A 12,346-nucleotide genomic window follows, 5' to 3' on the forward strand; every position below is an offset into this window, starting at 1 on the left:
TTGATCCAGTGCAAAGGTTTAGTTTGTTTACTAGCCATATAACTTAATCACCTCTACTTGAGTTATCTTCAGATTTCTCCCTTGAACATTATATTCTGGTATGGATATCTGTCTACCATCTTCTGCATGAAAGGCTGATGCCAACAGTTCATTCAGTTCTTCTGCAGTGTCCCTCTCCTCTTTCAGTAATTATTTCACTCCTTTGTCATCCAACACACTAACCACGTCCCTGGCTGGTTTCCTGCTTCTGGCATATTTAAAGACATTTTTGCTGTTTGTATTTATATTTTTAGCAGTGTGCTCCTCAACCTTTTTTTTGTTTTTTAAAATTTGGCTTGTAAGCTTACAATGGCTTTGGCAAAGGAGTTTGTGCTCCTTTTTGCTCTCCTCCTTTTTTTTTTAAAAAGGAAGCTTTCTCACCTTTTATAACTTCCTAGTCTCTGATTGTTAACCATGTTGGCATCCTCTTGGACTTACTTGTACCTTTTGTAATCTAGGTTGGCCTTCTACACGAGTTTCTGTTGTAGTAGTTTTAAACAGCCTCCAAGCATCTTGAAGTCATTTTACCCTCCTGACTAATTCTTTCAACTTCCTTTTAACCAATTGTCTTAATTTTGGTACGTTTTTTCTTCTGAAATGAAACGTAACTGGGTTGGACTTTCTGGGCAACTTTCCATTCCTGTGTACGTTGAAGTTAATAGCACTGTGGTCACTGTTCTTGAGCAGTTTGCCAACACTCATATCTTGCATTAGAACTTGGAAAAGAATTAAGTCAGAGGTTGCTTTCCATCTAGTCAGCTCCATTACTAACTTTCCTAAGGCATAGTCCATTCTTGTATCTAGAAATGTTGGTTGACATCCTGATTAATGGTGTGCTTGCGCAGGAACAAAGTTGATCTGGCGCGAGAACCTCATGTAACTGCACTAAATAATGGGGATATTCAGAATTGTGTTATTGTGCAGAAGTTCCCTTTGAATTTCCCACTCTTTGTGTTGAAGCCCCACTCCTTGCCACTGTTCCATTCGCTCTGCCCACCTGGTTGTCTGTTAAATGCCCTCCGAGTCTGCGAATATTCTGCTCCATTGAGTTATATTGGGGGAGTTGGGGGGTTTGGGGACCCCCCCCTTAGGCTACAGGTCCATACTTTTCTTTATTTTATATTTATTTATTTATATTTATTATTTAGTTACTATTTAGTTATTTATTTTTACATTTATATACCTCCAAGAAGGAAGATACTTGTCATGACTTTGATGGAGCTATCATCCATGGATTTTGTTTAATCCTTTAAAAAGCTGTCTAAGGAATGGTCATGGTGTTCACCACTATCTTGTGACAATGAATTCCATTAATGTAAATATGTGACAAAGATCCCTTAGCTGGGGATGGAGAGGGACAGTGTGGTGGTCTAGGTGGGAGAGGCATCGAGCGGTCTGAGGGGGAAGGGAGGAGTAACAGAAGTAGTAGCTGTGTCATCCTTTTGTCCACTGTGTACTTTTGTACAGTGTACTAAAGTAAGAAATACTGCAGCTAGGTGCCTAAAGGGTTGGTCTCCCCCGCAAAGTACTAGTTTAGTTGCCCTAGGACCTCTTGTGAACACCCCGCGAAATGAGACATGTGACATGTGACGTCGTTGTGTCCAGCCCTTCCCCTGCGCCTGCTGCTCTAGCCCATGGAGCGGGCAAGGAACAGGAAGATGCATTGCCCAAGAGATCCTCAGGAGTCCCCCCCGCCCCAGATAATGGCTTTTCGGGGGGAATAGTTGTCCAGGTGGAATAATCACAGCAGACCAAAGCTAACACAAGTCGGTGGTTCCAGTTTTCTTTTCATTTCATTTCCAGTTGACAGAAAAGCTACTGGATCTGGAGAATGAGAACATAATGCGAGTGGCAGAGTTGGAGAAACAGCTGTTACAGCGGGAGAAAGAACTGGAAATTGTCAAGGTGCGTGGGCAAGAAAAGGGAGAAGTGGAGATTTCTCCAAGCCAGGGCTCTCCCACCTTTGGCTTAAAGCAGCTAGTTTTCAAACTGTGTTCTGGGGAATCCTAGAGCGACTTGTAAGATTGTCAGGGGTTCCTCAGTGAAAAGACCAGCAACACTGGACAAGCTTCACCAAAAGGTTGCTTCTCTGCCAGTCTCCCCCCCCCCCCCCCGCAGTCACAGGCAAGCGTTGGTCATGTTCTAAGGTGCACTTTTAGTTCTTCTGGAGCAACAAGGAGGCCCAGTAGGTCAGGCTGAGGGGCTGCATGAACATAGGAAGCTGCATTATACCGGGTCATCCCACTGGTCCATCTAACTTAGTATTCTCTACACCAGGGTGTCTTAACCTTGGGCCCCCAGATGTTGGTGGACTACAACTCCCAGAATCCCCAGACATGGCCTTTGTGGCTGGGGATTCTGGGAGTTGTAGTCCAACAACATCTGGGGCCCCAAGGTTAAGAAACCCTGGTCTACTCTAAATGGCACTGGCTTCTGAGAATTTGAGGCAGTCCCCCCCCAACCTCATCCAGCCCTATCTGGATGCCAGGAACTGAAACTGAGACCTTCTGCATGCAAAGCAGGCATTCTACCTTCTGTGCATAGGGACATATGAAGCTGCTTTCTACTGAGTCAAACGTGTGGTCCATCCAGCTCAGTATTGTCTGCACTAACTGGTAGCCACTCTTCAGAGTTTCAGCCTTACTTTGAAGCTGGGGATTGAACCCAGAACCTTCTGCACAGGGGCACAGGGAGCTTGTCCGCGGCCAGAGGACAAAGTCCTCCAGTGGCTCCCCCACCCATTTGCCATGTGCCTAACTTGCCACCTGCCTAAACTCAGAAGACAGGGCACGTGGAGAAATGTCTCCAAAGACTACCTCAATGGACAGGCAAGTTTGTACAGGAAAAGGCAGTCCTTCCGGTATTTGGGTCCCAAGCTCTATAGAGCTTTACAGGTGAGCACCAGCACTTTGAAGCTCAGAACTGGACTTGCAGCCTGTTTTATGGGATGCTCTAGGTTACAATTGGTTGAAATGATGTCACTGCAGCAGTAATTCCCCTTGGGACATGACCCTGCTGCTTCTTTGTTTGGAGCTGACTGACTGAATTCCCACAGATCCATCACTTGGCCCCATTCCTCCTTTTGTGTGATGTGGAGCCCCTTCCTCGAGTAAATTTCCTTTTATAAAGGGGTTGAGAGTAGAACTTGCATCCCCCCAAATACTTGGCTGAGGACCAGTTTACAATCCTTAGAATCAAGTGGTAAAGTTTTCCCTGGACTATACCCTAGGAAGAACATAAGAAGCTGCCATATACCGAGTCAGACCATTGGTCTATCTAGCTCAGTATTGTCTTCACAGACTGGCAGCAGCTTCTCCAAGATTGCAGGCAGGAATCTCTCTCAGCCCTATTTTGGAGATGCTGCCAGGGAGGGAACTTGGAACCTTCTGCTCTTCCCAGAGCGGGTCCATCCCCTAAGGGGAATGTCTTCCAGTGCTCACACATCAAGTCTCCCATTAATATGCAACCAGGGCATACCCTACTTAGCTAAGGGGACAAGTCATGCTTGTTACCACAAGACCAGCTCTCCTCTCCATCACCAGCTGGAGCTGGAGCTGGGCGCTGTGCCTCTGAATACTCCAGTAGAGATGAAATCTCTCTGCATTCAGAAAACTAGATTGTCAGGGAGAAAGCTAGACTAGAGCCATCTCCCTTACTTGTTGTTTTCCTGTGTGAGGGGACTGTTGGTGTGTGGAACATAGGAACATGGGCAGCTACAGTATATTGAGTCAGACCGTTGGTCTATCTAGCTGAGTATTGTCTTCACAGACTGGCAGCGGCTTCTCCAAGGTTGCAGGCAGGAATCTCTCTCAGCCCTATCTTGGAGATGCTGCCAGGGAAGGAACTTGGAACCTTCTGCTCTTCCCAGAGCGGCTCCATCCCCTGAGGGGACTATCTTGCAGTGCTCACACATGTAGTCTCCCATTCATATGCAACCAGGGCAGACCCTGCTTAGCTATAAGGGGACAAGTCATACTTGCTAGCACAAGACCAGTGTGTGTGTGTGTGTGTGTGTGTGTGTGTGTGTGTGTGTGTGTGTGTTATTTTTTTACTGTGAAGGATATTCAGATGCGTAACCAGGGGCGGAGCAAGGTTGGAGTGGGCCCAGAGACAAGATTTTATAATGTCCGCCCCTCACTGAAGCTCAGCTCATGAAGTAAAGAAATCTTAAATGAGGCTGAATAGTAGTAACAAAAAGAAGAGTTAAAATTATATGAGGATGAATACAACTGAAAGAAGCCCAGGCGGGTGCGTGGCTGGGGGAGTCAGTCTTGTGACTTTCCTCTGGGGGGCCCCCAAGGCAGTGGGCCCCCAGACAACTGTCTCCCCTTGCCCTATTATAGTTACGCCCCTGTCCGTAACCTATACTTGCAGTAGTACAGTCCAGGAAATGCTTTACCCCTTATTTCTGCTGGGCGCATCCACTGCTTCTTGAGGTGGAGGTATGAGGCTGGCTGAGCAGAGCATGGCAGGAGGCTCTTATCTCTCCGTGTGCCTCCCTTGGATAGGAGACCTACGAAAGCGCCAGCAACCAGGTGCACACACTGCGCAGAATCATCAAGGAGAAGGAGGAAGCTTTTCGGCGCCACTACAACTCCCATCCGGCGGGAGGCGACCACCTGCCCCTGCCACCACCCCCTGATGTGGAGATCAGCTTCAGCGACATCCCAGAGGATGACCTTCGCCTTCCGGTCCTGCCTCCCATGGAGGCTGCCCCTCCACCCCCACCTCCTCCACCCCCTCTTCCCCCACCCCCTCCTCCATTACCAGGTACGTTTGTGCCCCAGTGCAAAGAAAGCCGCATCTTTTCAAGCAGGTGAATCATTGCAGCAAGGTGCTTGAACCCATATATTTTTCCCTTCACAGATAAATGTCCGCCAGCACCACCGCTTCCTGGCACATCTCCTTCCATGATCCTCTCTATGGGTTTATCAGGTATACTTCAGACGAAAGGTGCTCTTACATCGGGACTTCCGGGCTGAAGTCCAGGGCCTCCACAGCCCCTGGGGCCCCCCAAATCCTCTTTAGTCTGTCCTGGGTGGTGTGTCACCCGGCCAAGCACGAAGTTGCTTAATTTTCAGGGGAGGGGGGCCTCCGAAGGCCATTAGGTCCAGGCTCCAAAATTACTTCGGTGCACCTCGAAGACTTCCACTCCACACCTGCAATATGGGAAGAGAGTAACAGTGACAAACATCAGGAGAGCCTTGCTGGATCAGGCCAAAGGTCTATCTAGGAACATAGGAAGTTGCCATATACGGAGTCAGACCATAGGTCCATCTCGCCCAGTATTGTCTTCACAGACTAGCAGAGGTTTCTCCAAGGTTGCAGGCAGGTATCTCTCTCAGCCCTATCTTGGAGATGCTGCCAGGGAGGGAACCTGGAACCTCAATGCTCTTCCCAGAGCGGCTCCATCCCTTAAGGGGACTATCTCACAGTGCTCTCACATCAAGTCTCCCATTCATATGCAACCAGGGCGGATGGACTCTGCTTAGCTAAGAGGTCAAGTCATACATCAAGTCCAGCATCCCGTTTCCCACAGTGGCCAATCAAAGGCCCAGGGAAGTCCACAAGCAGGAGGCAGACAGCCTGCCACAGCTCCCCAGCAACTGGTATCCAGAGGCCGCTGCCATCATGCAGAATAGCCACCAGAGTCCCTCCATTCATGTGTGTGTTTCTCTTTTAAAGCCATCTAGGTTAGGGTCCATCACCACACCTTGTTCCATTGATTAATTATTCCCTAGCATGCAGTTTGCTTTTTTCATAGCTGCTACATGCTAGGTTGATGTTTTTGAGCTCTCCACCACCACACCAAAATCTCTCCCCTGGTTAGTTACCGGCAGTTCAGACTCTGTCAGCATAAATGTGCAATTGGGACTTTACAGTTCCCAACACTGAACTGTGTTTGCCATTTTGTTTGCCTCTTCACCCAGCTTAGAGAGCTCTTTTTGGCATGAATGGCTAGAAAGGGTTTGAGAGGGTAGTATAGACGGCTGGGTGCAATGCTGCAGTTCCTCAGACAAAGCATAGAATGTACAATAGGCCACATCTGGTGAAATCTCAGACACCCGAGAGGTGGTTAAATAAATCCTCCCCATGACTAGTACAACCAAAGCAAACTGTACCCTGGGAAGGTGGGGAGTAGATTATGCAAAACAAGCACGGTTATTCAGATATGCTCAATTTGCACAATTCATCGAAGACATAGAATTTGTCTATTCTCAGCAAATAATGTTTTTAATTTTTTAGTGCAAACAACCCTTGGATGGATTATTTTAGACTGGCCTGGGAGTTTTCACTTTTAATTTTTTTTAAAAAAGGTTATCCTCTCTTAATAAAGAACTTAATAATAGCCACCTAATGGTGCAGCAGGGAAATGCTTGACTAACAAGCAGAAGGTTGCCAGTTCGAATCCCCACTGGTATGCTTCCCAGATTATGGGAAACACCTATATCAGGCAGCAGCGATATAGAAAGATGCTGAAAGGCATCATCTCCTACTGCGCGGGAGGAGGCAATGGTCAACCCCTCCTGTATTCTACCAAAGACAACCACAGGGCTCCGTGGGCACCAGTTTACTTTACTTAATACATAGAATAAAATTTGTTTTCTTCTATTTACAGCCCCTTCTCTTGTCTCATTCAAGACCAAGAAGTGGATGCACTTGATGGGCTTGCGAGAGACAAAAGAAAAGGGCCCAGTGACTACCCCCTGCCCAATTCCTTAGTGACCTCATTTGAGAAATAGTGACCTATGAGAAATGAACAAAGGGGACCCCAAACTGAATAGAGAACTGCCAAAAGACCGAGCCACATCCTCTTCTTTCCAGCATCCTGCTGGGACTTAGCCGAGAGATGGCCCGACTCCCCCCACATCTGTATAATCAAATAATGCTTTCTTCTCTCCTCTGTGCTTCAAGCAATCCGGATCAAGAAGCCCATCAAGACCAAATTCCGTTTGCCAGTCTTTAACTGGACGGCACTGAAGCCCAACCAGATCAGTGGCACAGTCTTCAGCGAACTGGATGATGAAAAGATCTTGGAGGTGAGGGAAAGGGAGGAATCATTACCAAGGTCCTGGGTACAGAGGCTTGTGAATGCATCATTTCCATCCTTTTGTTGTTTAGTTTCTAATCTGCTGCTTCAGTATCAGGGGCGTAACAAGGTTGGAGTGGGCCCAGAGACAAGATTTTAAAAGGCACCCCCCCCCCACTGAAGCTCACAGAACATCATCCTAAATTATTTTTTTAAAGGTTTTGTAAACTGTGGACGATGCAAGTCATTTAATGATACTAGAGAAACCTGTTCTGGTAGCTCCAGGTCTTAACACTCACATCAATTTCGGAGGATGAATACAACTAAAGGAAGCCCGGGCGGGTGCGTGGCTGGGGGAATCAGTCATGTGACTCACCTCTGCCCCCCCCCTTTCAGGCAGTGGGCCCTCAGACAACTGTCTCCCCTTGCCCTATTATAGTTACGCACCTGTTCAGTATTCTGTTGTTTTGTAGTGGTTCTGTGTCTCTGATGCTGACTGGCTGAGCTGTTGTGGCATCAAATTTCCATCTAGTCAAGGAACAAAGTTTGCAATCCAGTTTCTGTGAGGGAAGGGGAAGTTGGCTGGGATTAATAGCTTACACAGGTTGGCTGGGGACTGGGAGAATTCCCAGGATTTGGGGCAGGTAAGTGCAGAATCCAAGATCTGACTCAATTCATACAATAGTTTTTAGGAGTATTATGATAGAGAAATTGTCTCCCATGATATATACACTCATTTCTTTTGTCTCACTCATCATCTTTAGACAAACAGGTTTGGTAAATTTTTGAAGCCTTACGAAACTCTGAAAAAACTTGTTTAGAAGTTGAAAGAAATTGGTGCATACATGGTGAGAAAGGAAGCCTCTTTCATACAACTCTTTTTAAAAACAACAACACACCTCTCTGCTTCCAGCCTGTGTATATATTGCAGGTGCTGTAACACATATGCCGAGCAACCTAGGACAGTCCTCCCATTTCTTTCAACTCTTTGATTTTCCCTTCTGTGGGACAACTGGCCGCCTGGTTGGAAATCAGTGTCACCCTACGGGTGCTGGCATAAAGAGGTGAAGCTAGCGGGGTCGTAGTCATCACCTGATTTCTTGGTGGGGGGCTCTGGCCAAGGAGATGGGAGAGCAAAGGCTCTGCAGACTCTGAAAGGCTCCGTCTGTGTGTCTGTGTATGAAAACTCTGCCTCCTCCCACTGAACCTAATTTTAGCGAATCGTCTTTTGGGGGATTGGTAAGCAGGAGGGATTCATAGCCCTCACACTTCTGAGTACAGGGTGAGGGAGCTCTGAAGAACTTTCTGGAACCGCTATCCTGGCAGACTGGGCTGAGGGCAGCTTCCTGGTATTGGCATAATCTTGACATGGCATCACTCCCTAGCTGTAACCCATCACCATTTGCTTATTCTGTGGTGCCTTGCCACTGGGTGGGTAAATCTCTGGGCCCTCCCCTCTCTTGCAGGATCTTGACTTAGACAAGTTTGAGGAGCTCTTTAAGACCAAAGCACAGGGGCCGGCCATCGACCTCCTCTGCTCCAAGAACAAGGCGTCGCATAAAGCAGTCAGCAAAGTCACCCTGCTGGAAGCCAACCGGGCCAAGAACCTCGCCATCACTCTGCGCAAGGCAGGAAGGACCACGGAGGAAATCTGCAAAGCCATCCACACGTGGGTGTTGCCCTGCATGCTGTCTCCACTCCCCTTGTTTTTCTTTCTGGAGCATTACTGGAGTTTGGAGCGATGACCTGTGGTTAACAGTAGCAGAACCTCCCTCTTCTGACCCAAGGCCACTTTTGCTGACATGTGTTTCAGGTTCGACCTGAAGACCCTGCCGGTGGACTTTGTGGAGTGCCTGATGCGTTTCCTGCCAACAGAGAATGAGGTCAAACTGCTGCGGCAGTATGAGAAGGAGCGGAAGCCGCTGGAAGAGCTGTCAGACGAGGACCGCTTCATGCTGCACTTCAGCAAAGTAGAGCGCCTGACGCAACGCATGGCCATCATGGCCTTCCTGGGCAACTTCAGTGAGAACATCCAGATGCTCATGCCGGTATGGGACGCTCCTGGTGTCTGTGGGAGCCAGAGTTCTCCGGCTCTGTCCACAGCTCTTAGGGAAAAGGAGGATTGGGAGGCTGGAGCAGAGGAGTCTGGGAATGGGGCCGCCGGGGTTCTGTCTTGCCTCTGGTCACCTCCATAGCCCTTTATCCTTCCACATAGGCTGTGTTCTCATGAGCTGATCTAGACCCCTTTTTTATAGTGATTAAGGAGGGGAAGCCTTTCCCACTTTTCCAAAGATGGACAGGTCTGGGATCCAATGAAAAGAGTCAGCGTATCTCTGGTGTAATGTTGGTCTTAGGCCAATCCAGGGTTGAGGTTTCCCCTCCAAACTGGAGGTTCCTCCTCCTTAATGGGTCTGACCTTACATGTCTCAATGTAGGTCTGGTTTGAGCTGGTGACCTATTCTGAAAAAGGGTTTGAGACTATAGCTTGATGGCTGTGTCCCTTCAGTGACAAAAAGCAAGGATTGTCCTCCTTCAGTTACAAAAGGGAGGAATGTCCCCCATTCAGAGCACTCAGTTCTTGAGTTGACAGAGATCTGCGTTTCTTCCCAAGAACAATCATGGTTAAAGAGTTAAGCCGCTGTGGTTAGATCTGATCCTGGTTAGCGATCCCAGTTAAATACTAGTTAATTGCAGCTATTTGCCTGGAAATTCCAAGTTCTCCACAGAACTGCAGCTCACCAGTCGTGGTTAACTCTTTTAACTGCAGTTGTTCTGGTCATGAGAATGCAACCATTGATCACCAAGGGAGAATCAGCTATTTATACCGATGGTAGGGCTTCAACTGGATGCTCACTTTCTCGGGAGTAAGTCAGCTTCGTGACCCTTACTTCTGAGTAAATGTGCATAGGATTAGACTGTAAGTGCTTAGGCTTGACCTTCCTGATACAGCTGTGACAAGAGGCTAAAGTTGTGCCAAATTACAGTGTCATATACTGGCCATCCAAAGATTTTTTTTTACATGTAGTTTTGTTACCCTTTTACAAGTCACATTCTTGCTATCATAATGCAGAACAGGAATGAATCTTTTTTTCCAGCAAGTGGCAAACGCAACAGCACCATGACATCACCTTCAGGCTATCTAGCACCTATCAGGCTATCTAGCACCTATCAGGCTATCTAGCACTCTATCTAGGTGGGAGGGTAATTGACATGGGCGTTCTTGGCATCTGGTGGTGCCTTTACTTCAAGGAGCCCAGCAGCCTTGGGTTCTGTCCAGCATCATGAAGGGAGGGAGCATCATGGACAGATCAGTCTGCATGTCCTTAGGTATCATTTCGGCCATGTTCAGGTTTGGTAAGCAAGGCTGGGAAAGAGCCCACTCTGGAGCCGTGGGGCGTGGGGGTCAGATGGGACTGGCCAACTCAGTCCACTTGAGCAGTTGTCCTTCCTTGCTGCCTGCTTGACCCCTGGGTCATCCCACCCTGCTCGAAACGTTCCTTGCTGGGTCCCTTCCGTACTTGCACAGCAGCATCTTGTTAGTTTGGAGTTTTTCTGCACTACTCTTTTCCTCCCCTTCTTGCTTTTTGGTGGTTAATTATCTAATGATGACTGGATTATGAGTTTGCAAACCGAACTGTTGGCTTTATTGTTCTTTGGCCGTTTGTATGTGGTCTGGAGGAGCAGGCAGAGGTGGCAAGCTTATTGCATCGGTTGCCCCTGCCCTCCTGACCCTGCTCCCCTTCCATGCGTTCGTAATATAAACTTTCAGACCATATGCCAAAGGATTTTGTTGGTTGTGCAGGGAATCCCTGTTTAAGTACTTTAGACTAGTTATAATTATCTGCTGGTTTCTGTCCCTTGTAGCAACTCAGCGCCATCATTGCTGCTGCAGCCTCTGTCAAGTCTTCCCAGAAGCTTAAGCGGATGCTGGAGGTGCGTCACCCTGCAGACAGGGAAGCTGTTGCAAGGGGGAAGGGAAAAGATGCTCTCTATTTAACTCCCAAGAAAGTGGCGCTAAGCGTGTGCTGAGAGCATTTTCCATCGCCACCTAGGAGCTGGGGACGACCCCTGTGCATTTGGGGTGAGGTGCGGTGGCTGCCGGGTCAAAGTGGGTGGCGGCAACCACTGGCTAAGTTAGCCATTGGCCATTTTGCTCCAGGATTTGTTGTCTGGGCACTCCCAAAGACGAGAGGGCCTCTAGCTTCTCCTGGGTGACAAACCTCTTCTCTCCCCGCAGATCATCCTGGCTCTTGGCAACTACATGAACAGCAGCAAACGTGGTTCAGTTTATGGTTTCAAGCTGCAGAGTCTCGACTTGGTAAGGAGGGGGCGCCAGGTGGGGAGCATAACATGAACACGAGCCCATGTAGGCACGCCACTTGCAGAATGATGCCCAGCCACGCCCTTGAGTTTGGCTCTGCACCCAGGAGAGTGAGGAGGCCCATTCCCACAGGCCCACCTTTTGCATTCCGGAGGCTGCAGCTGTTTCTTTGTGCCACCTTGCATTCGGCCAGTGCTTATATTATATATGATTTCTAGAATTGCTGTCCTGCCTTGCAGCTTTCAAGGATGCTGAGGGTAGGGTAGGAATGAATGATGGAGTTTTAAATTGTATTTAAAATATATATTTAGAAATAACTGTGCTGCTAGTTTCCATGCCCACCAACAATCCATTTTAAAGTGGTGACTCTCATATTTAGCAGGGAGAGAGCAACCATGCCTATCCAGCCTACACAGTGTTTCCCCCCCCAGTGGTTGTTGCTTGTGTGTGTGTGTGTGTGTGGTTTGTTTGTTGGTTGGTTGGTTGGTTAGTTTGGTTTCAAATGGTGAGCCCCTTTGGGACAGGGAATCATCTTATTCTTGTTTCTTTATCTATGTAAACCACTTTGTGAACTTCTTTATTGAAAAGCGGTATATAAATATTCATAGTAACAACAACAACAAGACTTGTGGCTCAATCCACCTCTCATTGCACATCATGGCCCATGATGAGTTGAGGCTGACTGAGTTGAGGCATTCTGGTTGTATTTAGTATTAGTTAGTATTCCCTGGGCTAACTGAGCACAGAAGCACCTTTTTAAAGTGGTGATGCTCTTTATTTAACAGGGGGAGAGCAACTAGCCCTGTCCATCCCCAGCACAGCATCCCTCCAGTGGCTGTTGCTGGTGGCTGTCTTATGTTTCTTTTTTAGATGGTGAGCCCTTTTGGGACAAGGAGCCTAGTTATTTGTTTGTTTATATCTCTGTAAACTGCTTTGGGAACTTCTGTTGAAAAGTG

General features: G+C 47.9%; 1 protein-coding gene across 9 annotated transcripts in view; it reads left to right on the forward strand.

Moving 5' to 3' along the window:
- FMNL3 (formin like 3) overlaps positions 1-12,346 on the forward strand; it is a 142,371-nt gene that overhangs the window by 111,020 nt on the left and 19,005 nt on the right. For all 9 annotated transcript variants that reach the window (XR_008315708.1, XR_008315710.1, XM_053293835.1 and 6 more), the window contains 8 exons: positions 1,843-1,944; positions 4,548-4,809; positions 4,906-4,974; positions 6,955-7,079; positions 8,536-8,738; positions 8,883-9,117; positions 10,934-11,002; positions 11,307-11,387. Coding sequence is in view for 7 of the 9 variants with exons in the window: in XM_053293835.1 (XP_053149810.1) it covers positions 1,843-1,944; positions 4,548-4,809; positions 4,906-4,974; positions 6,955-7,079; positions 8,536-8,738; positions 8,883-9,117; positions 10,934-11,002; positions 11,307-11,387 (1,146 nt within the window). In the remaining 2 variants the exon portion in view is untranslated. The remainder of the gene's footprint in view (positions 1-1,842; positions 1,945-4,547; positions 4,810-4,905; positions 4,975-6,954; positions 7,080-8,535; positions 8,739-8,882; positions 9,118-10,933; positions 11,003-11,306; positions 11,388-12,346) is intronic.

The sequence above is a fragment of the Hemicordylus capensis genome, chromosome 2, assembly GCF_027244095.1.
Source record: "Hemicordylus capensis ecotype Gifberg chromosome 2, rHemCap1.1.pri, whole genome shotgun sequence".
Taxonomy (NCBI): Eukaryota; Metazoa; Chordata; class Lepidosauria; order Squamata; family Cordylidae; genus Hemicordylus; species Hemicordylus capensis.